General features: G+C 57.0%; 1 protein-coding gene across 1 annotated transcript in view; it reads right to left on the bottom strand.

Annotated features, from left to right (window-relative positions):
- Nucleotides 1-10,663: 10,663 nt before the first annotated feature.
- The window catches only part of NFAM1 (NFAT activating protein with ITAM motif 1), a gene marked incomplete at its 5' end in the record, with an annotated part of 31,893 nt that continues 14,595 nt past the window's right edge, over nt 10,664-27,961 (bottom strand). The window contains 3 exons of the mRNA XM_080811850.1: nt 10,664-10,794; nt 12,072-12,143; nt 21,507-21,602. Coding sequence (XP_080667976.1) covers nt 10,735-10,794; nt 12,072-12,143; nt 21,507-21,602 — 228 coding nt within the window. The 3' untranslated portion in view covers nt 10,664-10,734. The remainder of the gene's footprint in view (nt 10,795-12,071; nt 12,144-21,506; nt 21,603-27,961) is intronic.

Below are 27,961 nucleotides of genomic sequence, written 5' to 3'. Positions count from 1 at the left end.
AGCTCCTCTCAGTTCCTGTTACCTGGCTGCTTGTTCTGAGCCAGGAGTGAGCTGATCCTCTGATATGAGGCTTTCTCAAGCCTCTCTCTCCAGCAGACTCTGCCCAGCCTGCTTGTCCCTCCTTTTCCTGCCTGCATGGTCCCCACCCCCATCCACATCCCACATGTGAGATGGACAAGGACAATAAAAGCTGTTTCACAAGCAGGTGGTGATTAATCGCCAAGTTAATTAAAGAGGCAGTAATTACAGTCAGATTTCAGAGGAAGGAGCGATGTCTTGGGCAGGGATGGGTGGTCAGCCTCGGTCTGAGGTGGGGCTGGAAGACAGAAGGGATTTGAAAAGACAGGAAGAAGAGGCAAGTTACATTTTTAACAAGTGGGTACTTCAACCGTAGCTGTAATGTTTTATTTGACGGAGTTAGGTGGTGGGCTCAGATGTTAAGCTCATCTCTGTACTTTTCCGTGTCTTTGAAATATTTCATTAACAATAACAACAAAAAATGGCGGTGGGGGGGGTTAAGTTTGGGACTTATAAACGGCCTAAAATACCAGTGTGCCCCACTTTACACAACGGAGAGGGCCTTAGCATTATGTGTAAATCGAATCCCTTTTGCCCACCCAGTACATTTTAACATCAGCAATGCTCAATCTTCATTTCTGATTGATTTTCCCTGGCAGAGGCGCAGAATTCTTTGCTTTAAGTGTCAGGCTCTCTCCGTCAAGTAGTTAATGACCTATAAAGCACTTAAAATGTACTGGAGGAAATGCTATTTGGAGGCACCCCGTGGTGTACCCTCTTCTATTGTCGGTAATCACCCCTCATTTATTTGCTCTTATTGGTTTAGAATTTCCTATCAGCTTTCCCTAAAGTGAAGCCCATCAGGAAAGGTCCAATTCCATATGGGCCCAGGTGGGTGCTGGGGTGGGTACCCTGAGGCACCAGCAGCAGAGGAGGGAAAGGGTCTTTCCTTAAGAGTCCTTGACCATGGGTGCCCTGGTCACTTCTTGCCACACCTTCCCTGACTACCTCATTCCCCCTAAAGCTATGCCCACCACAGCCTTCCCAGTTTCTTTCTTTCTTTCTTTCTTTTTTTAGCCTTCCCAGTTTCTGCTCATCATGTGTCTGCTATCGCAACCTGTCCCCTGAATCCTGATCCATTCTCTTCACTGCCTTTAGGACACCTCCTCCTGGTTGTTGCCCAGATTTCTCCCTACAGTGGTGCTCCACTCCTGCATTTCTGGTTGTGTTTATTGAAGTCAGCCTCTGTCCCCTGGATGAGGCATGGACACTTGAGGCCAGTAGAGCACCAGGTCTTATTGTCCCCTCTCCTCCGAAGTGACTCTAGAGTCTTGTCCCCTGCCCCAGGCTGTATCTCCTTGGCTTCAGTCCCAGTCCCAAGGCTTTTGCTGGTGTCCGCAGCCTCCAAATGAAACAAACCAGCCTCCCCCGAGCCATTTACTTGAGTTGCCTCCTAAAGGACAGTGTAGGGGATTTTGCTCTGCTGCTCCCCAACTTCTGTGTGCTTTTCAGACCTCAGTCTGGTACCCAAGGCCCTTCATGATCTAGGCCTGGTGGCACCTCCCCAGGCTCCCTCAGACACCTCACATGTTCTGCCATCCCTCCTTTCATCCTCAGGCCTTAGCTCATGATATTCTCAATCTGGAATGCCTTCATCCTTCAAGGTCCCCTCTTCCAGGAAGCCTTCCTTGGTTAGCTCAGGCTTGGTTTACTCTCCTTGGGGCTCCCATAGCCCTTCCGACAAGATATTTTCTTTGGGTTTCGGTGTCTGCCTGCCTTTCAGGGACATGTATTGTCACTCATCCAGGAGTGCTTATCAAGGGTAGCTCAGGGACCCTCGTTCAGTGTCCACTGGGAGAGGAGTTGTTAGGAGCACCAGCTCTAGAACCAGCCAGGTCCAAAGTTCAAACCTGGCCTCGCCTCTTGCTAGCTGAGTGAACTTGGGCTTTCACTGTCCCTCTCTGGGCCTCAGTTTCTTCCTCTGCTATGCCCCACAGAGGGTGCCTACTTTTAGGCAACTGGAGGATGACACCAGCCTGGCAATGCCAGTGTGGGGAGCAAGAGAAGATGGCCAAGGTTGGGGTAAATGCAGAGCAGCAGAAGAACCTCCAGGGTCAGAGCTGTGAGGAGTGACCACAGGGAGCACAGAGCAGGAAGGAGCCACACACCAGGCCTGGGAGGCTGAATGAGGCCTTCTAGAAGGGAAAGCGTAGTAGATTTCTATAGCTGCTATAACCAGGTACCACAAACTCAGTGGCTTAAAATAGTGCACATTTGTTCTCTGACAGTTCTGGAAGCCAGAAATTCAAAATCAGTTTCACCAGGCTGGAACCAAAGGCTTGGCAGGGCCGTGATCCTTCCAGATTTTGAGGATAATCTGCCTCCTCCCCATTCCAGCTCTAGAGCTGCATTCCTTGGCTCATGGCCCCTCCCTCCACCCTCCTCCAAAGTCCACAGTATAGCAACTTTAAATCTCTCTACTTCCGTCCTCCCATAGCTTTCTGCCTTCCGTCCATAATCCCTCTTATAAGAACACTTGCCAATTGTAATAACCAGGATAATCTCATTTTAAAATCCTTAATCACACTTGCAGGGTCTCTGCCGTATAAGGTGGCATTCATGGGTTCCAGGAATTAGGATGTGGACATCTCAAGGAGGGCCACTATTCAGCCTATGGCGGAGGGCCACTGAGCAAAGAGGTTCAGATCACAGGCTCTGAAGTCACCGCTGGGCCTGAATCTATCTCGGTCTTACCACTTGCCCCCCTCCTCACCCCCCCCCCACCTCCCTGTGTGGACCTGGGCAAGAGGCTACATCTCTCTGATACTCTGTTTCCTCATCTATAAAATGGGGACAGTGCCTTGCTCCGGATGAGAATGTAGCAGGCATGTAATTACACAGCGGGCAGAGAGAACTCCATGTGTCAGAGTCTGGAAAGACCCTTGTGTAAGAGGGAGGCAGGAAGGGCAGGACCTGGGGCGGGCAGGCTGGGGTGGAGGGCTGGAGGGTGGTGGACTCGGGTGCCTTCCGGGGGAAGTGTGTGTGTGTGTGTGTGTGCGCGCGCGCGCACGCGCGCGCGTGCATGCACACATGCATGTGTGATGTGTGCTTGGTCCTCTGTCCTGGGGGTCATGAACAGGGGACACAGAAAGTGATGAAATACAGCAGTGTCTGGCTTTGTTTTGTCTTATTAAGATACGATTCACATATCATAAAATTCACCATTTTAAAGGGTACAATTCAGTGGCTTTTAGCATATTCACAAGGTTGTGGAACGATTACCATTATCCCATGCTAGAACATTTTCATCACCCCAGAAAGAAACCCCATATCCACTAGCAGCCATTCCCCTCCTCCAAGGCAAGGGCAGGGTTTTTTGTTGTCGTTGTTGGGGTTTTTTTTTTGTTTTGGTTTGGTTTTTTTGTTTTTGTTTTTTGGAGCATCTTAAAGCTCTCTGCGATCTCCCACTCCAGGCTTGAACCCGGGGAGAAGACAGAGAAACGGAGGCGCCCTGTAGCGCTGAGCTGTGGGCTGGGAGCGCCAGCCGCGGGACCAGGCCAGTCTGGGGTTCACTCTCCTCAGCCTCTCTCGGCTTCCTTACTATATCCTGGGAGGCAAGGTAACCCACTGTACAAGGCTGAGGAGGCCCGAGGTATGGGAGCTCAGGGCTCACTTTGTATCAACACAGACAGCATTTTTTTTTTTTTTTTCTGGACCTAGTCACTTGGTTCCAGAGTCTCCCTCCCCCCAGGACTCACCTGGCCAGACTTTTCCTAATGGGTCAAGGGGCAGCTGTCCTGGCCTCACCCCCCAATATACAGCACTTCAGGCTCCCCGCCCGCAGGAGGCAGTGGGCCATGAGGCCGTTGGAAGCAGGTGGGGGGCATTTGAGGCTGAGTTCAGAGAGATCAGAGTAGAGGACTTTTTATAAAGCCTGAGTCTCCCCTACCCATCCAGACACTGTCTGGGTGGCTCGGACCTGGCCAAGGGGCTTCTTTGGGCTCCCACCCTGCTCCCCGCCGTGGGATCAGTGCTGCTGGCTGCTCGGAGGATCCCAGATCCTACATGGTCAGGGCTCGAGGCAGCTGAGGCAGGAGGAACGGCCATCTGGTGAGGTGAGGAACGGCGGTCAGAACATTGCTGAGCCGGCTAAAGCATCCCCTGGCAGTGACAAGGGGCTTCTGGGATCAATTAACAGAACCACCCGAACAGGGCTCTCGGCCTCCGAAGCAAGTTCCACAGGCACGTGTCATCGATCCGAGCCTCTGACAGCTTTGGGAGCAGGGAGGTGAAGCCTGGGGCCGCTGCTCGCTCTCGCTCTCGCTCACCTTTCTCTTTCTCATGTGCCTGGGCCTCCAGCCACTCCGCACAGAGCCCGCCCCCTCCCATCCGGAGGGCCGGTGCCAGCTTTCCAGACCCTGCGCGTGCCTGGCCTCCCTCTCCTGGAACGGATGGAGCATCATGTCTGTTTCAGTTCTCACCGATGTGAAATGGGTCACGTACTGGAGATCACTTTCTGGAAACTGGAAAATAAAATCATTCTTCCTCTTTCAGCAAGAATGGGCACTAAATCGCCAGCCAAGGTAAAAGTTCATTTATTCTTTAAACAATTGGCTCTTGAGCCCCTCCCATGAGTTAAGGAGAAACACGCGGAGGCGGGGGTGGGGGGTGGGGGTGGGGGGGTGGGGTGGTGGTGTTGAAGGAAGGCTTCATGGAGGAAGTGGGCAAAGAATGGAGTGAAGGGCCTTGGGACAGAGAAAATGGGAGGAGCACAAGTTCAGAGCTTGGCATCTCGTGAACTGCAGCTGTGTCTGGGCCGGTGGGAGTGGGTCAGAAATGAGGCTGATGGACAATGTGAGGACAGAAGCATCCGTCTCTCTCTCTCTCTCTCTCTCTCTCTTTTTAAGATTTTATCTATTTATTTGACAGAGAAAGACACAGTGACAGAGGGAGCACAAGCAGGGGGAGTGGGAGAGGGAGAAGCAGGCTTCCCTCGGAGCAGGGAGCCCGATGTGGGACTCGATCCTAGGACCCTGGGATCATGACCCGAGCGGACGGCAGATGCCTAACGACTGAGCCACCCAGGTGCCCCAGAAGCATCTGTCTCTTATCCCAATCTCAGCACAGGGCTGAAGAGTCAAGGCTCCAACCCATGGACAGTGGAAGCCACTGCGTGGTTCTGTACAGGGTGTGAGGTAGGGGTCTGGCTTCATCCTTTTGCATGGGAACATCCATATCTCCCAGCATTACCTGTTGAAAGACTGTTTCTACCCCTATTGCGTTATCGTGGCCCCTTTGTTGCAATGAATAAATGTAAGGTACTACAGGGTTTTGAGAGGGGAGAGGCATGGTCAGATCTGTGCTTTTGAAAGATCAGTTTGGTGGGGCACCTGGGTGGCTCAGTGGTTAAGTGTCTGCCTTCAGCTCAGGTAATGATCCCAGGATCCTGGGATCGGGTCCTGCATTGGGCTCCCTGCTCGGCAAGAAGCCTGCTTCTCCTCTCCCACTTCCCTGCTTATATTCACTCTCTCACTGTTTCTCTCTCTCTCTCTCTCTCTCTCTGTGTCAAATAAATAAATAAAATCTTTAAAAGAAAAAAAAAAAAAAGAAAGATCAGTTTGGTGGCAGAGACTGGGAAGGGCCAGAAGGAGAGGGGGTTGAAGGGAGACGAGATGAGTGGGCTGGACCCAGGAAGCAGGGAGAATTGGGGAGAAAAGCAACCCCTTAATCAACCTGGGGCTCCCGTGGGGAGCCAGGTACAGGGCTGTGCCCTGAACCAAGGCCATGAGCTCAGCCAGCCTGGGGCCCCCGGGCCTGTCTGTGGCACTCACTGGGGTATCGGAATGGGGTGGGTGAAGGGGCACAGAGAAAACGTCTGTTCTCCTCGGCCCTCAAGGTCCACAAAGTGGTAAACTTAAACCCTCTCCAGATACAGCCATCGCAAGGAGATTTTCAGGTAACAAGAGGGTTGTAAATGCAAACCACTGCCAATTACAGCAGCATTATCCCGGATTAGAAAGCTTCCAAGAGGCGGCTCACACCTCCAGGCGTGTTGTGCCCAGAAATTTTCAGGGGAGTCGAGGGATCCAAATGTCTGGGCTGCCTGAAGCCAGGCCCCACAGTGCGTGCTGTCTGCTGGGCGGGCCCAGGTCCACCAACCTCTACAGACCCCAAGAAGATAGACCAACAGCAGGGAAGGAGGACCCCCACCCCACCCCCCAACAATTCTGAGCAATGTAATGCTGACAGTCTATCTCGGGCAGAAATTTGTCCCCTCAAGGACTTCCTCAGCCCTGGGGGCACTGAGTCCATCCAAGACACTTTGTGCAACCCCCTCCCCACCCCACCCCACCCCCGATCTGACCCATGGAGCCCGAAGGACCACACACAGTGGGAGCCAGCCCAGGGCTGCCCTTCTGGGCTATAGGACCTTCAACCTCTCTCTCTCATAGCTTCTGCTTTGGTAAGATGGGGAGACAAGCCCCCCGCCCCCCACTTCACAGGGGGTTTTCAGGATTAAATGAGATAGTGCAGATAGAAGCCTTAAAGACTGGAAACGCGTACAAACCTTCTGTGTGCCTACTTGACGGCATCTGCTAAAATAGTAAATGTCCACACCCGGGGCCCCAGCGAGTCCTTTCCGTCATTTCCCACAGAGAAAGTTCTGCAGATTATGTCCAAGAATGTTCCTTGCAGCACCTTCTGTGAGGCTGGAAATTGTAAACAACTGAAAAGGCCATTTATAGGGCTCTGGGTAAATTAGGGTCCATGGGTACTGCGGAATCCTTTGCTGTAATTAAGGAGTCTGGCAGCTTCTGTGCGCTGTCACGGACAGATCCCCACCACGTGGGGCTGTATGAACAAAGCCAGCACAGACAACACCTATGGAACGATCCCATTTAAGCTTTCAGAAGTCCCCCGCAATCACTGTATAGTTTATATGTTCATATTTATGCCTATTTGTTTGTGGACACAATGAAAACAGCCTAAAAAAAAAACACACCCCAATGACCCCGGGGTGGCCTCTGGAGGGGCCTGGGATGGAGGCAGTGACTGGCAGGAGAGGAAATTTGACCTCCTGGGACTCCTGGGTGGCTCAGTGGGTTAAAGCCTCTGCCTTCGGCTCAGGTCATGGTCTCAGGGTCCTGGGATTGAGCCCCACATTGGGATCTCTGCCCTGCAGGGAGCCTGCTTCCTCCTCTCTCCGCCTGTCTCTCTGCCTGCTTGTGATCTCTGCCTGTCAAATAAATAAAATCTTTAACAAAAAAAAGAAAGAAAGAAATTTGACCTCCTGCGTGATGCCCGTTATGTCTGCGTCACCTGCTTAGATAAACACATGCAAAATACCAAGTGCAGAGTAGGGACCCGACCTGCACTCGGTCAAGGCTCGCAGGTGGTAAATTAGGACGGCAGGTCAAGGAAGGGGCCTGGTGAGGAATGTGGTCCAACGCCTCCTGCTAGTGCCCCCGACACATGGAGTCTGAATCCGGGTGGGAGGAAGCGCCTCAGGTGGGTGAGTGATGTCCCCTGGCATGGAGAGGGACAGAGAGACACTGCCTTATCAGCCTGGCCGGGCTGGGGCCACAGCCCACCACTCCCGGCTGAGCGGTCTGCCAAGAAAACTATTGAGCTACATAAAAATCCATCCTGGAAATCCCAAAGGCATCCTTAGAATGGAGTGCGCCTTTAAATTAGAATGTAAAAAAGAAAAGAAAAGAAAAGGCAGATTTGCCAGTAGCTTGATTTCAGGTTGGTGAGGGCAGGGGGGCCGTGACCATGGCCATGACCGCGGCTGGGCGGGGCCGAGGCCCCAGGGGCCCTGGTCCTGCATTTTGGGCTGTGAGGGGGAACCCCAGCCCCGCCGAGGTTCTGTGTGGAAGCGCACGTGTTCCCATGGAAACTCTGCTCCACAGAATCCTCTGGAAATTGTTGCCGAGGAGGGGCCGCCGCTCCCACACCTATTTTGTGTTTCCTGGGCTTGGTTTCCAGGGATGATTTTCTCCAGCAGGCGCTGAGCGGAGCGGGAGCAGGAGGGGGGCTGCAGGCTGAAGCCAGAGGGAAGGGGCCGCGCGGGCCCGTCTGAGGGGCTGCCCCAGAGAGGCCCTCGGAGGTGGAGGGGGTCGGAAGCAGCGGACCGGTTCCAGGCGCCCGAGGCTCTGCGGCGGTGACCCGGGAGGGCAGGCCCGGCTGAGAGCCGGGAGGAAACCCCCGTCAGGGCCAGGCAGGCCAGGCCCGACTGCCCCTCCGAGGCGGTGCCTTGTGGCAGGGTCAGGGCGGGAAGGAGCGGTGCCCGGGGCCTGCCCTCCGGGACCGCAGGGGACTTCTACCGGCCCTAGGCCTGGGACCCACCGTCGGGGATGCCGCCATCCAGCCTTCGGGTCTAAGGCTCCCCTCACCCGGGCCTGACCTGTTCCTCTTCAGATCCTCCTCCCCGTGGGGGCGACAGAGCCCGGGGCCCCTTGTTTAGGAACCCCCTCCACACTGTTCTGCCATCGCCTGTTTTTCCTGGAGGAGAAGCCGAGAGGAAAACGCACACCCGCTGAGCAGAGACTTCCCCATCTGTCTTCTCTGAGCCGCTCTGAGAGGTCTCGATTGTCCCCGCCACGGGGGGCTCAGGAGGGCGCGGCTGCTGGGAGGCAGAGCTGGGGTTCCAGAAAGCTCAGCAGATCCCAGCCCCACAGGGCTCCCAAGTTCCGTCCTTCCCTCCTTCGCCTGCTCCGAGCCCGGAGTCCACACAGGCCTGCCCTCAAGGAGCTCAGTCCGAAGCCCTCTCTGGCTCCTCCGCCTCCATTACTGTCCCCTGTGCCCCCTGCAGGAATCTGCCACCCCTCACCCCTGCACCAGCCCTTGGGGCTCTCAGCCCTGGAGGTGAAGGGACAGGTGCTCCGTCTTCCTCGCTCCACACTGGGAGTCCCGGGATATCTCTTACCTCACCCGTCCAGCTTGACCCTCCTCTCCCTCCTCCTCCCTGCCTCTCTGCCTGCCCTTGGACACCTCAGCACCCTCCTCGTCTTGCCCCAACCAGACTCGGCCACTATGCTGGCAGTGGCTGTGTGTGCAGAAGGGTGACAGGTTGGTCCTGAAGGGCCTCACAGGCGGCGGGAAGGGGTTAGGATTTCGTTCCCAGCGAGGTGGGAACTGGGGACGGTGGGAACTGCCAAGCACGAGAAGGGACGTGATCCCATGCAGGTTTTTATTTATTCATTTTAAAGATTGATTTAGTTATTTGAGAGAGACAGAGCGAGCGCATGGGGGAGGGGCAGAGGGAGAGGGAGAGAGAAACTTTAGCTGATTCCACAATGAGCATGAGGCCCAACGCGGGGCTCGATCCCACGACCCTGAGATCACGACCTCGAGATCACGACCTGAGCAGAAACCAAGAGTCAGAGGCTTAACCTCTAAACCAGCTGCGCCCCTCGGGTGCCATAGATGTTTTGTCTGGATGCCCACAGATGGGTGACCCAGTACTGCTCAGGGGCCAGGGTCAGGGCCTGTGCCTTGGGCCCCTCATGGTCCCTGGACATGCTTGTGGGCCAGGGCCCCTCAAGGACCTCTGGGGCAGCCTGGGGGTGGGAGGGAGGGTTTTACAAATGAGAGAGTAGAAGCAGTGCTGGGGGGTGGTAGGGAGAGCAGGGGAGGGAAGGAGCTGAGCCCGCGGCCTGGGTGACTCCCCACCCTCAGCCCTGTCTGCCTGTGCAATGGGTTCCAGCAGGGCTGCTGAGAGGGAGGAACGAGCTCTGGGGGCTGCAGAAATGGCTCCGTGCCCCAAGGGGCCCCCGTCTGCACAGGGCCTGAGCTCCGGCACCACCAAGCAGCTGTCCACCTGCCGGAGGAGCCCCAGGCACCAAGCCCTGCAGCTGGACCGTGGGACGAGGGCTCCTCAGAGGCCTGGGCCGGGGGAAGGAGGCAGACCGAGAGAGGAGTGGGGGGGGGGTCCAGGCATGCCAGACGGGATCTCTGGGGAAGGAGGAGCAGCTGAGGCCTGGACGGGGTGACCGACCGCGGAGTGCAGGTGGCCAGGCTGATGGGAAACCACCTCGGGGTCCTTGCTGGGGGGATGGGGCACTTCAGGCGGTTCAGCCCCTTCGGCCAGCATCTCCCCGTCCCCTGTCCCAAGCGTGTCAGATCTCCTTCCTCGCCCCCCGGCTCCAGGCCCCCAGCCTGATGACCTCCACTCAGCCGCCTCCCTGGCCTGTCCCCGAGCCCAGCCCAGCCTCTGCGCAGCTCCCTTCTTGCTCACCCCCCTGCCCACCCCCCCCCGCCCCAGCCCCTGCCCAACTTGCATGGCTGCCTTGTGCCTTTGACCCAGCTGGGCAGGGGCCATTTGTGATGCTCGTGCTCACAGCAGGGACAAGGGTCCCTTGCCCTGGCTGGCCTTAGAGTCTGCGTGCGGGGCAGGCTGGTGGTGAGTGAGCCTGTGGATCCTGAGAAAGTGAGGAGGGCTTGGGGAGGGGGAGGTCCCAGAGAGCCCATGGTGATGGAGGAAGGGCTGGCGGACAGAGGAAGAGCCAGGGTAAAGGCCAGATGTGAGATGCTCAGTGGGTATCGCTGGGGCACAGAATGGGGGTGCGTAGGGGGCAGACCGAGGCTTGGAACGTGGGGTCGAGGTGATGGGGCATGCCCGGGGCCTTGCTCCTGGTGTGGGGCCAGTCCTTTGGAGGGAGGGGTGTGGCGCCCTGGATCCAGGCCCAGACGGATGGGCCAATGGTTCTCGTTCTAGAGGTTTTCATAGACCATGTTAAATTCGCTGTCATCTGTAAATCCTTGCGGTTTCTCCTGGGAGAAGAAAGAAAGAAAAAAAAAAAGCAATCGGAGGAGAATAAAGTTGCACTAATTCAGTTTTAGTCAGAAGTCAACAGACAGCTTCCTGCATGGCTTTGACAGGAAGGGCTGTCCTTGTCCCCGCGGCCGCCCACGCCACCCACACTTGCTCCCTGCCCTCCAGCCCTTAGGCCTCTTCACAAGCTCTCCCCCCTATCTGGGGGACTCCCCCACCCCCAGCTGCTCCCCAACTACCTCCTCCTCACCCTGCACGTTTGGCTCAGCATCCCTGAGTGCCCCCTCCCCCAGCCCCAGCGTCCCCGCAGCCCACCCCTCACAGGGGCGGCCACCGTCTCTGTTTGTCGGGTCAACGCCTCTTCCTGCAGACCTGAGGCTCCCAGAAGACAAGGCCACATCCAACTGGCCCGGGCAGTGCCTCAGGGCCCGGCACAGGGAGGACAGTGACTAGGAAGGCCCAAACATCCTTGGGGGTCTCAGCCTGGGGAAGCCCTGCTTCCAGTCAGGGTCAAGTTCAGGCCTGAGCATAGAAAGGGCTTTGAGAAGAGGAGAGTCAACAAACAATGCCAGCCTGGGCCCCCTGAGCTGGGGAAGGCCGAGTACTGGCCCCCTCACTTCCTGATGCCTCTTCCAAGGTGTCCGTGGTCCCACGCACCACCCGTGGGCTCCTGCAGCGGCTTGCTAACCCCTTGTGCTTTACGTGCCCAAAACTCTGGCGGAGATTACTTCACCCAGAATTCATTTAAATTCAGGGCAGCTGGTTTTGCAGGAAAATGTTACTCATCCACTTTACAGATGAGCAAACTGAGGTTTAAGAGGGAATCACGATCAGGTGCTATGACTTGGCCCCCATCATGATGACAACAGAGCCCTGACCAGGCCAGCCCAGGCTGGCACCAGGCCAGACCTTAGCTTCCCACTTTAGCCGGTGTCAGCCTGGGGACAGCTAGAAGCCTAGCAACACCCCCTGCCTGGTTGGCCAGTGTAGACACCGCTCACACTGCCCAAGGGCCTACTGGTCCCAGGACGACATTTAACCTTCCTGGCAGATCTTGGAGCAGAGGGCTGTGAGGCTCCTCGGTTTACAGAGGAGGAGGCTCAGTGGGCCGGGGCTGCACAGCTAGGAAGGCGTGGAGCACGGCTTCCGACCCTCCAGCCCCCCTAACCACCAGGCCGCCTGCCTAGGGGAGAGAGCTGGGATTCAGCTGCAGGGAGCTCCCTCCTGTGGTCCTGTTTACCCAGCCTTACAGACGAGGAGAAGGGGCCAGGCTTACCTGGGTGGGCGGCAGCCTGCTGGCCTCGTTCTGGATGCAGGAGTAGACTTCAGTGTCTCCGCACTGTAGGGCCTGCAGGAGAGGGTGAGGGTCAGAGGAATGTGGACTGAAGGGCAGGGACCGTGGCCCAGCAGCCAGGCCTCCCTGTGGATCCGCCCCTGCCTGCAGGAGCCCAGGGAACATTCGGAGTCCTCTGGGCCGGAGCCTGTGCGGGGGCTGCCACCCGCCCAGCCACACCGCTGCACCTTTGCACCTGCTCTCCTCTCTCGCGGAGACTCCTTGCCCTGTCCCCGCCTGCTCAAAGCGACCCTCTCTGGGCCCCCCTCACCTGCTTCATACCATCTTGAGGCTCTATTAGAGTCTTGTGCTCAGCCCAGGTGAGCCCTCTCCATGCTTCTACTGGGGAGCTAAAGGAGGAGCCTAGGCCCACTCCCACAGTCCCTGCCTGTCCTTAGGCCCTCAGGAACGTGGCTGCCAGCAGCCCCAGCCATGACACTGTGGCTGTGGCTCCAATAGGATGGCCCCCTGGGATCTGTCCTCACTCCTCCGGGGCCAAAGCTCCTTCCCCTGTGAGGGTCCTGGCCACCCTTCCTTCCCTCTAGGACTCCTTTGACACCCCACCTTGGCCTGTGCCCGCGGATGATTTAGGCACCCACTGGGGTCACATACGTCTCCCATCAGGCTGTACCTGGTTCACCTCTGGGTCACTGAACAGACAGTTTGCTTGGCGCATTTGGACAATGGTCAATGAGATCCTTGCCCATGGGGTTGCCTGCCTTTTTTTTTTTTTTTAAGATTTTATTTATTTGACAGATCACAAGCAGGCAGAGAGGCAGGCAGAGAGAGAGAGATAAGCAGGCTCCCCGCCGAGCAGAGAGCCCGATGCAGGGCTCGATCCCAGGACCCCAAGATCATGACCTGAGCCGAAGGCAGAGGCTTAACCCACTGAGCCACCCAGGCGCCCCTGGGGTTGCCTGTCTTGTGGCCACACTCACTCTTGGCCCCCCTATGAGTCGCCTGATCAGAGACCTCAGGATGGTAGAAAGAACCAGGCTTTGAAATCAGACAAGACTAAGTTCGGCTCTCAGCTCGGACACCTGCCAGCCCAGGGCAGCCCTGAACCTCTCTCCGTCTCCCGATCTGCAAAATGGGAATAATCATATCGATCTTGCAGGTTCGAAGCCTCATTAAATGAGATATTGTATGTGAAGGGCCCAGCACAGGGCTTTGTAAATAGTAGGCGCTTAATAATTGTTGAATGATCATCAGTTGAATGATTGTCAGGGAGGGGGGCCTGATGCCCCCATCCCCTCTCTGTGGCCCCAGCCTGGACCCTCCTTCAGACTCCGTCAGGCACCTGGGTCCCGGGCGACAAGCAAATGCTGCTCCTTGGAGTTGTCAGAGCAGAGCCACCAACAGCCTAAGCGGGAGGCAGGAACCTTCCCTTCCCGCGTGTACGTGTCATATGGATGCCGGCTGGTTGCCAAGGAGGTGGTTTCCCTGGCAACAGGCAAGCAGGGGTTGCCGAGGCAGGCTGGAGAGACAGGTGGTGCTCTGAGGCAAGGGGAGGGGGTGGGGAGGGGGGGAGGGAGGCGCGGAGAGGTAGCAGTGCGTGAAAACCCGCTGGGGAGACCCTCACTTCAAGGGCATCGCACAGAGGTGGCTCGGCAGCCCCGGGGCTCAGTTCAAGGGGCCCTGAGTCGGAAAGAGGGTGGGTCTTGGGAGAGGGGCTTCCGACCTCCCTGCAGGTAGGGAAGCGGGCAGGACTGTCCGAAGGAGAAGCCCCATCCTTGGTGGAAGGCCACGTCCAGGGTCTGCTCCGGCCGATGGGGTCTTGACGCCTGCCCAGAGCACCAGCCACGGCCAGCAAGCCTGGCACACAGACCAGGCATCTGTTACTCGGCAGTCCTGCGCCTCCACCCCTAGGCAGGGGTGCCTGGACCTGGAGCTCCACGGGGCTGGCGGCCCTCCTGCTGGACGTGTCTGCTCACGTGTCTGGTCAGTGAAGGGAAGGGTCTCCTTGCGGAGCCCTCGGTGGGGGAGCCGGTCTGGGGTCCCACAGGTGGTTCCCTTCTGCCTTGTGTCTGGCTCACACGGGCTTCCTGTCCCACATTAGCCTAGAGAGGCTCCAAGTTGTCCCAGGTCCCACAGCCTCTTGGAGGCGGGGCCGGGATCGAGACTCGGGCCTCCCGCCCCAGCTCTGCGTGCTCCCGCTGGGCCAGGCCGGGCCGTGGCTAGGGGCTCTCTGGGCCCCGGGCACCCCACGGGCCTCTGACCCACACTGGCGGTTGGCCAGGCTGAGGGCGGGAACAGCTGCGGGGCCAAGAGCAGGGGGGCTGCGGGGGCTGTGGGCCGATTAGCAGCTGCGGAGCGAAGCCTTGGACAAGGCCTGACCTACCGGGCTGTGACTGCATTCAGGGTGTGACCCACATCTCTGGGCTGTGACGTGCCTGGCCGCCTTGTCAACAGGACACCCCCTGAGGCCCTGTGCTGGACCCTCCTGGCCTGCCTTGGCGGTGATGGGAACTGCCTCCCTCAGGGTGCGCTTGCGGCCAGAGGACTGCCCGGGGCTCTGAGTGGGCTGCGCGGGGCTGTGTTGTACCAGGCTGGGCTGGGCTGGGCTGTGCTGGGCTGGGCTGGGCTAGTCTGGGCTGTGCTGGGTTGTGCTGGGCTAGTCTGGGCTGTGCTGGGCTCTGCTGGGCTGGGGCTGGACTGGGCTGGGCTGGGCTGGGCTGGGTCGGGCTAGGGCGATTTGCCTGGGACCCAGACCCTCCAAGATTGTTGGCTCCTGCAGCCCCGTGGGCGACAGTGCTGACCCAAATGGTTGTCAGCCCTGGCAGAGTGTGAAGTCAGCGGCAAAGCCTCCCTCTAGCCCCGCCGAAGCCAGAGCCGAAGTCAGCTGCCGCGGGCCGCCACCCTGAGGGTTCTAGACCTTGGTGCCCCCGTGAGACCTGTCCCTCCCCTGACCAAGGAAGCAGAAGAGCTGCGCTCTCGCTCCTGCACAGAGAGACTTGTACGAGGCGCTGCGGGGGCGGACGGGGCTGATCCGGGGGAGCTGTTCGGAAAGGAGCGGCCCTCGGGGGAGGAGGGTGGTGTCCTGGCACGTCTGAAGGGAGCGGCCTGGACTGGGGAGGGACTGGAGTCTGGGGAGGCAGGGCCAGGGTAGCTGTCCCTGCTGGGGCCAGGGCAGAAGGCTGGCAGCACGGAGCCCCCGGAGGCTGCTCGGTGGGGAGGGCGGGCACTGGTGGTGTGTCAGCGAGGTCCGCCGGCGGCAGCGAGCAGGCGACGCCACGAAGCTCACGTCCCACGTGTGCCCAGCACGGAGACCCCGCGGAAACCCCGGCATCTGGGACGGAGGAAGGGCCCTCCGCTGCTCCCCGCGGCCCCGAATGCTGAGCACCGACTCTGTGTGGGACAAACCGCAGTCACGGAAGTAAGAGGGGGACGGAAGGGCTGTGGGGGACACGAGAAGGAAGACAGGGCGGTTGGGGGCCTGGAGGGGGTGGGAAGATTGCCCTTTTATTTTTTTATGTTTTTCTTATTTTAAGATTTTATTTATTTATTTGTCAGAGAGAGAGAGCACAAGCAGGCAGAGCAGCAGGCAGAGGCAGAGAGAGAAGCAGGCTCCCGGCTGGACAAGGAGCCCAATGTGGGACTCGATCCCAGGACCCTGGGATCATGACCTGAGCTGAAGGCAGCGGCTTAACCCGCTGAGCCACCCAGGCGCCCCCGAAGCTTGCCCTTTTAAAGGGGAGCTCAGGAAAGGCCTCCCTGCGAAGGCGCCTTCGGAGCGGAGCATCGAGGAGTGAGGGGGCAGCCCCACCGACGGCTGTGGACAGGTTGGTCCCGAGCAAAGGCCTCACGGTGAGGACACGCCTGGTGCTCCAGGAACAGTGAGGAAGCCAGGATAACGGGCGCCAGCAGATAACAGGGGGAAATGGGGATGGGGTGTGGGGAGCCCGGGGAGCTCTGCTGGGGCTCTGAGGTGGACTCTGAGTGAGGCGGGGACCCCCAGAGGCCCGAGCTGTTGTGAGAATGTGCTTCCCAGAGCTCCAGCGGCAGGAACCAGGACGGACCAGAGGTCCCAGCTGCCGGGCTCTGGAACCCATCATCATGGGTGCATGGAGGCCAGAAGCCCTGTGCACAGTGGGCATGGCAGCACAGCCCCCCGCGCCGGGGGACAGAAGACTCCTCTGCCGTGGGCACTCCCCAGCCTTGCGGAGCCTTTCCTACACAGTGTGGCATCGGGGCCTCCCTGTGGCCGTCCTTCCCACTTTCCTTACTCAGGACCAGCTCTGTTTTGGTCTGACGGCTCACCCAGCCTTCCCCGTTTCCTCTCCTGAGTGGTTTCCCTCATTAGACCATATCACGCTCGCCCCAGCTTGGTGGTTGCTACTCGGAGGACCGGGACTCAGCAAGTGCTCTGAGCGGACTGAACATAGTCTGTGGTCGGGCAAAGTCACTCTGGCTGCTGCCCAAGGGCAAGGGTAATAATAAGCCAGCGAAGGGGTGGTGGGATGGCGCAGTCAGTTAAGCATCCGACTTGGTTTCAGCTCAGGTCCGGATCGTAGGGTTGTGAGATCAAGCCCCTCATCGGGCTCCACGTTCAGCACAGAGTCTGCTAAAGTTTCTCCCTCTCTCTCTCCCTCTGCCCCTCCCCACATTCGCTCTCTTGCTCTCCCTATCTCTCAAATAAGTAAATAAATCTTTAAAAAAAATAGGCCAGGGGTGCCTGGGTGGCTCACTCAGTTGAGCAACTGCTTTCAGCTCAGGTCATGATCTTAGAGTCCTGGGATCAAGCCCCATGTTGGGCTCCCTGCTCAGTGGGGAGTCTGCTTCTCCCTCTGCCCCTGCTCATGCTCTTTCTCTCTCTCAAATAAATAAATAAAATCTTAAAAGGAAAAAAAAAAAAAAGGCCAGCTGATCAGAAATACATTGCAGGACTCCAGGCAAGAAATGGCTGGTTTGGCTCCCACCAGCGTTAGTGCTGGAGGGGTGGGAAGGGATATGCTTTGAAAAAAAAAGATGTGCCGGCAGATCAGATGTGAGTAGCGATAGAGGGAAGGAAAGGACCACTTCAGATGCTCGGCCTGAGCAACTAGAAGGATAGAGCAGTCAGTCCCTTACAATGGGGACTATGAGTAGAGGTCCCTCGGTGGGTAAAGAATTGGAGGCAGGTCTGAGAGTGAAGACAGTGACTCGAATGGAATGACTCTGGTGTTCAGAGGATGTGTCTGGCTGGAGACAGAAATGTGGGGGTTGTCAAAATATTGATGGTCTCAAGCCTTGCGGTTGAATGAGATCCCCAGGGAAGGGACAGAGGTCAAAGAGGAAGGGTCCCGGGATTGGACTCCAATGTTTAGAGGTCAGAGTTCCACTGGTTCCTAGAACCAGTTGAAGAAAGCTAAGGAGGCCTGGTGGTGAATCGGGTGCAGGGGCATCAGGAGGGTGTGGAATGTTCCAGAAACAAGTAAAGAAAGTGCGTCAAGGAGGAGAGAGAGGTTGATAGTGTCAGATGCTGCTGATCCATCAAAGAAGATGAGGGCCAGGAATTGGCCATTGGGTTTAACAATGTGGAGGTCGAAGGTGACCTTGAGAGAGCAGATTTTGATGAATACATGAACAGAAAGCCCGACTGAATGAGCCAGAAAGGAGAGAGAGAAGCTGAAGACAGCGAGTTATGACATTTCTCTTATGAGTCGTGGAGAAAGGTCAGGGTCACTGGAGAGGGATGTGGGCTTGAGAAATACAGGATGGAAGAAATTGTAGCATGTTAGCAAGTTGTGAATGCAATATTCTATCGTTAAGCCCTATTTTACAAATTATGGAGCCAAGACTCAGAAAATTTAAGTAACAGAATCTGTGAGCAAAAGAACGAGGCTTTGAACCCCAGTCTGTCTGGCCCACTACAAATCCATGCTCCTTAATAGATCACTTTTAAAAAACAAATTCGAATGACACAACTTTTTTTTCACGTCACAGTATATCATGAGCATTTTCCCATAGGAGTAAAAAGTAAAATCTGACATAACTAAAAGGAGAAATAAACAAATCTGTAATCATATGGACTGACTTAACTCACTTCTCTTAATACCTGATAGACAAAAAAAAAAATCAGTAAGGGGATGAAATATTTTAAACAACATGATCAACAAACTTGACCTAATTGACTGGCACCTGGTAGCTCAGTCAGTTAAGCATTTGCCTTCGGCTCAGGTTGTGATCTCAGCATCCTGGGTCCTGGGGTCGAGGCCCGTATCAGGCTCCCTGCCCAATGGAGTCTGCTTCCCCCTCTTCCTCTGCCCCATTCACTCTGCTCATGCTCTCTCCCCTTCTCTCTCAAATCAATATATAAAATCTTAAAAAAAAACAAAACAAAAAAAAAACCCTTTGACCTAATTGATATACATAGAACATTTAGTCAGCCATGCCCAGTGCAAGCTTTTTGCAAGTGTGCACAGAATACACACTGAGCCACAAAGCAAGTTTCAAGACTTCAAAGTGTTAAAATCATACTAAATATATTTTCTGATCACAGTGGAATTCGCAAGAAATAAAAAGCAGAACAATGACTAAAAAGTAATTAAACATTTGAAAATGAAGCAAAAACACTTTCAAACAACCCATGGGGGCAAGGAGGAATTCTCAACAGAAAATTTAAACTGAAAGTTGGTGAAAAGAGGATGTATCAAAACTTGTGGGATGCAGCTAAAGCTGTAGTTAAAGGGAAGTTCATAGCCTTTGATGCACAGATTCAAAAAGAAGAAAGATAGAAAAATCAGTGATCCAAGGATCCATCCAAAGAAAGTAGAGGTAGAAGGTACAAAAACCCTTTTCTGGAGGCTGGGAACAAGACAAGGATGCTGTCACCCTTCCTACTCATCGTCAGACTGGAGGTCTGAGGGAGCGAGAGAAAGGAAGAGAAAAGAAATAAAAGCATGAAGATTGGAAAAGAAGAAATGAGACTTCCCTTATTCATGGATGACATGAATAGACTGGGTTCACAGAAAATCCAAAGGGATTTGCAGATTATATCCTAATTATTAGGATTAATAAATGAATTCAACAAGGTCACTCTGTATAAAGTCAATATACAAAAACCAGTCATATGCCTACATGCCAGCAATAGACAATCAAAAAATAAACTTGAACCGGGGACAACAGTTGTATCCTCAATCCCTAATATGAGTATCAATGAGGTAACAGGGGTAGACTACCGCAGTGCCTGGCACGTCGCAGGAACTCAACAAAGCCTCCTGATGCCATCATCCCTGTCATTAATGTCCTTCTTATCTCCTCCCTTCATGCCTCCTTTATTGTTCTAGGAACTCTTAAAGCTGCCCTTTAACTCTGCAGGGAATTCGATTCTCTTCCCCACACTCCACAGGAGTCTGCCCAAGCCTCAGAGAAGTCTAAACACACATGGGAAAGACGTTCCAAGCAGGAGTGAGTCTCTTCCATTAAAATATGCTCTTGTAGGCGCGCCTGGGTGGCTCAGTTGTTAGGCACCTGCCTTTGGTTCAGGTCATGATCCCAGTGTCCTGGGATCAAGCCCTGCATCAGGCTCCCTGCTCAGTGGGAAGTTTGCTTCTTCCACTCCTCTCCCCCAGCCTGTGTTCCCTCTCTCACTGTCTCTCTCTGTCAAATAAATAAAATCTTAAAAAAAAAAATGCTCTTGTAGGGGCGCCTGGGTGGCTCAGTGGGTTAAGCCTCTGCCTTCAGCTCAGGTCATGATCTCAGGGTCCTGGGATCGGGCCCCGCTCAGGATCGATTGGGCTCTCTGCTCGGCAGGGAGCCTGCTTCCTCCTCCCCCTCTGCCTGCCTCTCAGCCTACTTGTGATATCTCTCTCTCTCCATCAAATAAATAAATAAAATCTTAAAAAAAAACCTGCTCTTGTAGAAGGGTATTTATTCAAGTAGAAAGATGCTCGTGAGATATTGTAACATGAACAAAAATAGCTGTACTACTCCAAAAAGAAAAAAAAAGTACTTGTGAGTGTGTGTATGGGTCTCTTTGTGCGTATTTATAGAAAAAAGACTGGAAGGTATAGAAGTCAATGTTACTAGTATTTATCCTGGAAGAAGATAGGCTTAGGATGATGGTTATTTTCTTTATATATATGCATATGTATATGTATATATATAATATGTGATATAGATAGATCGATCTATCTATATATCTATAGATATATCTGTCTATATCACATATTACATATATATGTGTATATATATATATATATATATAGAGAGAGAGAGAGAGAGAGAGATCTCACGTGTGTGCCCGTGTGTGTTTGTGGAGAGAGAGAGAGAGAGAGAGAAATGTTTTTATTCAACAGCTGACACCAGAAGTCCTCACACGAAAAATACCATGAGTTGCTGGGAGAGAAGAGGGAATATGAGGAAGTCTGAGGCCACGTGGGAAGCAGTGGCTGGTGGAAATTCCCAGGGGCGGAGGGGAAGGCTGTCTGAGGGCTGGCCGCGTTATGATCTGTTTGGAGTTGTTGGTGTTATAGCGACAGTCCCTTTGCCGCCTCGCCACCGGTCCCCACCCTCAGTAAACACCCATACCCCGCATGCCCCGTGTGTGGACTCAAGTCTCATGTATGTCTGGGTGGTGGGGACAGGAACAGTGACAGCACAGACAGGCAGAACCCTCGTGCAGGGGGAGCCCTCGAACGCGCCCCTGGGGAACCCGCACGTCCCCAGCCAGACTTGGCACCTGCCAGGTGAGGAGCCCAGTTCCTAACCTGGTGATTCTAGATCTCACGGAGTTAAGACCCCAGCTGACACGGGGTGGCATTCATTCTTCACCTTCTCTACAGTGAGCGCATGCTCCTTGCGGAACGAAAATAGAACCGGAAAAGAATGTTTGTCCCCCTCGCAGCCGCTGGGCCGAGGGGCCGCGACCCGGCCGGTGGGCGGGCTCACACCCAGCGCGCCGAGACAGGTGCAGCGGCGGGAAATGCTTATGACCTGGCATCCCGGCCCGTGTCTCTGGTTGAGGTTAAGGATAGAAAACAAGGCCTGCGTGCGGGGGGAGGGAGGTGTGAAGAACTGAGAAGCATCGAGTGTGTTAGGGCTCGTGATGGTGCCTGACCTTTTCCTCTTTCTGTGATGTTTTGTTGTCGCTGTGATGCTGCTTGTGTAATCAAAACACGAAGGGGCTGGTGAGCTGCTCAACGTCATTCGGTCAGATGGAGAAACTCCCCTCATCCCTCGCTGCCCCTTGTTCCAGAAGTGGAGGGGCGAGCCTGGGAGGGGGGCCCGGGGGCCCCTGCGTGCCTGCCGGGGGCCAGGGGCCGCACACGTGTTCATCTTCATAGAAATTCCACCAGGTGGGAATGCTCGTCCCCAGTTTACGGACAAGAAACCGGAGGCTCGGAGTTTCACACGGCTGGAACCTGTCCCAGCAGGGAGCCCGGCGCTGAGACTCACCGTGTAGACGGACTCGTCCAGAGGCTGCTGCTGGCTGCGGGTGCCCGGGTCCGAGCCCTTCTGGGCGGGCTGCTTCCGAGGAGTCTGCCTCTGTTTCTGTGAGGAAAGGAGTCAGGGCGGTCAGAGCCGGGGATGGGTGGTTCCCACCCCACAGACCCCCCAGGGCAGGGAATGGCCGTTTGCCGGGGGGCCACTCAGCACCGCCTCCCCGCCCTCCCCAAGGACGTGTGGCAAATGCCTCTGAGACCCACGTCACGCCACTCATCTGTCTGCACAGACCGGAAATGGGATTGCCCACGGTGGGTCACGGTCACGGTGACAACGGGGCCAGGGTGACAGGGTCCCCGGCAGCGGAGCTGACCATTAGGGGTGGTCCTGAGCGAGTGCCAGCCAGACCAGATGTCCAGTCCCCCTCTGCCCCTTCCCCTCTCTGGGCCTCAGTTTCTTCAGCCGGAACCTTCCTTCGTGAGGTTGTCACAAGGATTCAGGGAGGTGATGAAGGGGTAAGTGCTTGGCACTCAGGTGGCATGAGGTGGCCCTTGGCCGACCAACACACCTTGTCAGCCACCTCTGGCTAGCCAGGTGCTACGAAGAGACGGACACCGGCCCCGCCTTCCTGGGACTGAGGATATAGCGGGGAGATGGACGATGAACCCCGTTTGACTAAAGCGTGGTCCACGTGCTGACCGAGAGGACAGAGCCCCTGGCACACTCTGGGGGACAAAGGCCTCACCTGGCAGAAAGTGGTGGTTATTTATTTATTTGAGAGAGAGAGAGAGCGGGAGCCTGAACGGGCAGAGGGAGAGGGAGGAACAGACTCCCCGCCAAGCAGGGAGCCCGACGCCAGACTCAATTCCAAGACCCCGGGATCGTGACCTGAGCCGAAGGCAGACACTTAACTGACTGAGCCACCCAGGCGCCCCAGAAAGGGGTGTTTAAAACTTGAAGGCTGATGGGGCGCCTGGGTGGCTCAGTGGGTTAAAGCCTCTGCCTTCGGCTCAGGTCATGATCTCAGGGTCCTTGGATCGAGCCCCGCATCGGGCTCTCTGCTCAGCAGGGAGCCTGCTTCCCTTCCTCTCTCGCTGCCTGCCTCTCTGCCTACCTGTGATCTCTGTCTGTCAAATAAATAAATAAAATCTTAAAAAAAAAACAACAATATAAAAAACAAAAACAAAAAAACAAAAAAAACTTAAAGGCTGAGAAACTCCTTTGGCAAGAGAGGGAGGGGGGAGAGGGAAAAGCGTGTCTAAGGCCTAAAGGAATGGAGGAACCTAAGGAGGGTCAAGGGGGGGGGTGGGGGGAACCTCCCCGGTCAGGGGGGTCCAGCTGACAGCATGGATGGCAGAAAGCATCCGAGCTTCACGCAGGAGAGGCCGGGAGAGGCAAGTGTCAGGAAGCCCACGCTGGCCGCGGAGGCAGGGGTGCTGGGCCCGTGGGGAGGCCCCGGGCTCCGGGAGACAGGCAGCTCCTTCCGAGGCGGAGGGAGGCCACCCAGACATCCCCCTCCTCACAGGCACCACTCTGCCAACCACAGAGCCACGACAGCCTCATGGCGGGGCCGGGGCTAATTAAAACTCCTGGCCGCCTGCCCGTCCCCTGCCTGTGAACGCCGGATTAGCTCTCTGGAGCTACTTCACCGTCAGGCAGAAGCCAGAACCACCCCGGTCACAGCCTGATCGGGGCCCAGGAGAGGGGGCCTCTCCGGATGCCAGCCAGGGCTCTCTCCGAACTCTCCCATGCGCTTCTCCACAAACCTGCGAGGCAAGTCGTCACCCCATCTCTGGTCCACACTTGAGGACGAGAAGGCTCAGAAAGGGCAAGAGGCTTGCCTGAGGCCACAGAGCCCGTTAGAGAGGTGCTGGCCTCCACGTGGCACTTGACCGTGTACAAAAAACCCATGAGACACGCTCTTAGTCTCATTTAATTCTCTTCATAGCCTGAGGAAGTAGACTTTACAGAGGGGTAAACTGAGGCCTGGCCAGCTAGTCGGATGGCTGCCTTTGGATGGAACCCCGCTGTCCTCTTCCAAATCTAGTGTCCCTCCCCTGCACCACCTGCTTCTGGAGGCGTCTGTCACAGTCAGAGGCTGTGGCTCACCTCAAGACGGCTGGGGGGCTGGTGCTTCTCCCCTGCACTGAGCCTGGTGGCCTGGACACTGTCAAGGCTGGTGGGTGCGAGCTCATGGGCAGGGGCTCTTCTGGACCCCGTGGTGAGCAAGACCCAGGCCCGGCCTCGTGGTGCTCCTACTGACGCTGGTGGGGCTGCCGGGAGGTAAGTGTCACTGTGGGGCTGTGGGAAGGAGCCCCACGACTGCCACAGGTCTGGGGCAGACTTCTGAGCGCTTGCCCTATCTCCCGAAAACAGAAGAGTCTGAGAAAGTGTCACAGGCCACAGGCCATGGGGACAAGGCACCAGATCATATGGGGGCAGGAATGTCACACATCAGGGACATCCTCAAGGAGGGACCATCAGATAGAAAGCCACCGATGGGAGTAAAAGGTGACAGCAGCCGAGCCGGGAGGCTGTCAAGGAGGGCACTGCCCCAGAAGGTGGGGTCCACCGTGTCCTCCCTGGGACATTGGATTTAGCAAGACCTGCATGTGGCTGCGAGCTGGGAGGGGCGGTAAGAGGACGAGGCAGATTTCCAGGGGTGGTGCAGTGGCAGGGAGAGGAGGCCCGGGCTGTGGCCCACCGGGGGTGCCCCTCTCAAAAAATCAGATGGGTGCATTTTGTTGCAGGGGTGAGACGCTCGGCCCCTTGGAACCACCCTTGCCCTCCCCATGCGCCTTGTTCCCTGCCACTCACGTTTGCCCTGCCAACTATGATCTGCAAACGAACAAACCAATCCATGTGGCCACCAGCAGCTCAGGAAACCTGTAGAGCCTCAGTTTCCCCCTCTGTACAATGGGAGTCCACCTCACAGCCTGGCCAGCTACGACTCATCTTCCAAGTCTCAGCGCTCTCTTAACTAAGCCATCCCTCCCACGAGCACTTGGTGTGTGTCAGGCTATCCCCCAGCCCCCAGCAAGGGGGGAGACTCAGTCCCTGCCCTCTGGGGTTTAAGTTATGGTGGGGGAAACAGTGACAAAGACACAAGCACAGGTATGGAGAGCAGAGCTGGAGGGGACATGAGTGGGACAGGGAGACCTGTATTGGGGTAAGGAGTGAGCGAGAAGGGGCCGGATCCTAGACAGATTGTGGGCGGGGCTTCCTGCGGAGGACGAGAGAGGAGCCACACCCAGCTCGGAGGCTTCTGGCCTGAGCGTCTGGGGGCATGGTGCCATCCGCCAAGGCAGGACAGGCTTGGGAGCTACAGAGTGGTGTCAGGAGCCGTGGGTGCGGATGCCCATGGGGCTCACACCGTGGACGGGCTCTGGGGCTCAGGGAGGGGCCCGAGCAGCATCAGCCGGGAGGAACATCACCCCAGTGTAGAGAGTGGGGATCGCTCCGTTGTGTAGAGGTCACAAAGACGCAGGTGATTCGCACAGGGCTGCCCTGGGGGTCCAGGAAGCAAGGGAAGGCGTGTACAGTGGAGGAGGGTGCCCTTAGGGGATGAGGCCCTCAAAGTCAGAGGCTGCCTGCCCTGGGAAGCCAGCCTTGATCCGTCCCCAGGCTGGGGGCGCGGAGCCCTCTGGTTGCTCTCATGGCAGGAATCATCTGCCTTTTCTGGGCCAGGAGCTCCGGCTTCGATTCATTTATCTGCAGCCGCCTGGGCTCCTAGTGTCCTCCGTGCCTCCCCTCCTGCCTGGCCTTCTCCTCTTGGCCCCCATGGCTGACTGCCTGGCCTGGCCACTGGCTGGGGTCCCCCGCCTCCCCGCCCGCCCCCCCCCATGCTCTGTTCTTTCACTCAGTTCAAACCACGCTTGCCTGTGAGGGGCAGAGCTACAGGGGCCGGCCACGCTGGAGCGGCAGCCACAGACCCCCGCACCCCAAATTTGGATCCAGTTCCGGGGAGCTCTGGGGACATCTCTGGCCTCTGGCCTTCTAATTTCTCTCTCCTTCAAGGCCAGGCTCCTGCACCAGCCCTTCCTCCCCGACGTGCAGGGAGGGAGGCCAGGAAGCATCTCCACACCACCCTCCCACTGTGGGTCAGGCGCCCCAGCTGGTGTCTCGAAAATGCTCTCTTCCACCCTTCCCAGGCGAGGCGGGGTCCACTCTCATCCCCGCTCCTGGAGGAGGAGAGCAAGGCTCGGAGAGGGCTGTAGCTTGGTGAGAGGGCAGGAGCTGCCTCTGTCTTGCTTTCCACTGTGTCTGGCACTTAGCCCGGTGCCTGGCACGTTCTAGATACTCGGGAGCTATTCCTGGAAGGAGGGAGAGGCTAGGAGTGGTTGAAGCCGCGCAGGAGGGGGAGGGGCTGGGCTCGGAAGTGGGGCCGGGCTGAGTCTTACCCCCAACTCCCCTCCTCCCCGGACTTTACTGACCACCTACTCTGCTCCAGGTGCCTCCCTGACCTGGCAGGACCCCGAGCTCCGCCCATTACAATCCAGTTTTTGCAGAGCGGTGGCTGGAGTGGAGGCTCAGGGTCAAGGTCTCGCCCTGACTCGGTTCTGCCCCTCACCTGCTGGGCTTCCGGCCTGCAGAAGGCACCCGTGCAGTCTCTCATACAAGCTGGTGTGGGGGTCCACAGCCCGAGTGGGGGTCCTTCATCGCCCCTGCCCGACACACAGCCTCTGTGTCCACACCCATGTCCTACTAGACGCTCAGCTGATGTTTGCTGAGTGACAAGTCCAGAGCCGTCCTTCCGCTACCGTCATGGGAAGAGCAGCGGGGGCGGGGGAAGGAATACCCGGGGGGTGAGAGCCAAGCTGGGTGCAAAGTAGGGGCTCAGCACATGTTGGTTGAGGGAGGGAAAGGGCCCAGGGGCGGGTGGGCCTCTGCCCTAAATGCAGGATTCATGGGAGGCCCAGTGAAGCATTTCCCGTCCTCTTCCGTCTTCCCTGCTCAGTCGTCCCTGTGACTAGGCCAGAGGCAGGGGGCCAAGGGCCCATGGAGGGGTCCTCGCCTCCCCGGGGACCTCATAGCAGAGCCTCCTCCTGGGTGGAACGGAGTGGACTCCTTCTGTGGCTTGTCGGCCGGATGAGCCAAATTAGGAATGGGTCACGCCACGGTCATGCCCCACACTCGTGGATCACAGGACGGGAGAGGAACTAGAACGGTGGCTGAAGTTGTCACCAGGCTCCGGCTCACAGATGGCAGGAAAGGCAGCCTCCAGAGTTTTAGTGCCGGCCAAGTGGCCATGTTCACCTTCTTTTATCACCTTGGAGCTCCAGCCCGAGGCAAAGTGGGAAACTGAGGCCGGGGTCTGAGCCTCCAACCTGTCTCTCTCGCCCCTTCCCCAGAAGCCACCCTCGTCCCAGCCTCGGTCACCTCTGCCTGGACTGCCGCAGTAGCTCCTCACCGAGTCTCCCTTCCCCCGACTCTCACAGCTGCCGGAGGGTCCATCGGGGTCAGTCTGACGCTGCCCCATGTCTCCCCACGCCCTGCAGGGCCTCCCAGTTCACTTAGAGTAAACCCAGTCAATGTGCCTCGCCTGACCTGCATGGCCACCATCCTCCCCCGATCTGCCCCTGAACTCACCCGGGGCCTCCCTGCAGCTCCTGCCTCAGAGCACCCAGACCTGCGGTTCCCCTGTTGCACACACTCTTCCTGACGTGTGCCCGCCCCCCTTCCTTCCGGGTGCGGTGTGGGGAGGCCCTCCCCAGCTCCTTACTGAAAACCACAATCTCCCTCCTTCCCACACTCAAGACTCTCTTCGTTTTGCTGCGTTCTCCCCCAACACTCATCACATCCGTTAGGCTATTTATTTCTCTGTTTGTTTAGGGTCTGCCTCCCCTCAGCTGGAATGCAAATCTGACGCAGGCAGGGATTTCTTGGGGACCCGTTTTAGTCATTGCTATGGCTCTGGGGCCTCCACGGGGCCTGGAATCGAGTAGGTCCTCATATGGGTTGAATGGGTGAACGCATGAAATCCCGTCTCAGGGGGCCCTTCCCGGGGTGTGGATGGGGACCGGCAGGGTACAGGGGCTGAGCCTCTCTTGACCCGAGGAGCCCCCACGGTGGCACAGAACCCTCTTGCCACACTCAGGGCCTTCGCTGATGGGGCTGCTCCCCAGACTTGCCCCCGAAGGCAGGCAAGGGGTGGGGGAGCTCCTGGTCCGGAGAGGGCGGAGCACGGGCCCGAGCTGCTCTGATGGAGGCCTTCAAGGAGCCAGGACACAGGGTCCAGATTGCAGTCTGGGGCCCTGACCACCATCTATGTCCCCCCTCCGCCCCGCCCTGAGCTGGGCAGAACCTGGCACCCACTGGGAAGGCATTCTACCGCCCAAGAAACATCTACTGAGCACGCGCGGGCCTGCACAGAGCCACGGAGACAAGCTCACTGCGGCCTCTGTCCTCAGGGTACTTACGGAACCTGCTCCCCAGGACTGGGTGACAAGGAGAGTGACAAGAGCCCA

This window comes from Martes martes, assembly GCF_963455335.1.
Source record: "Martes martes genome assembly, chromosome: 8".
Classification (NCBI taxonomy): Eukaryota; Metazoa; Chordata; class Mammalia; order Carnivora; family Mustelidae; genus Martes; species Martes martes.
This window is presented reverse-complemented; position numbering and strand designations above follow the sequence as displayed.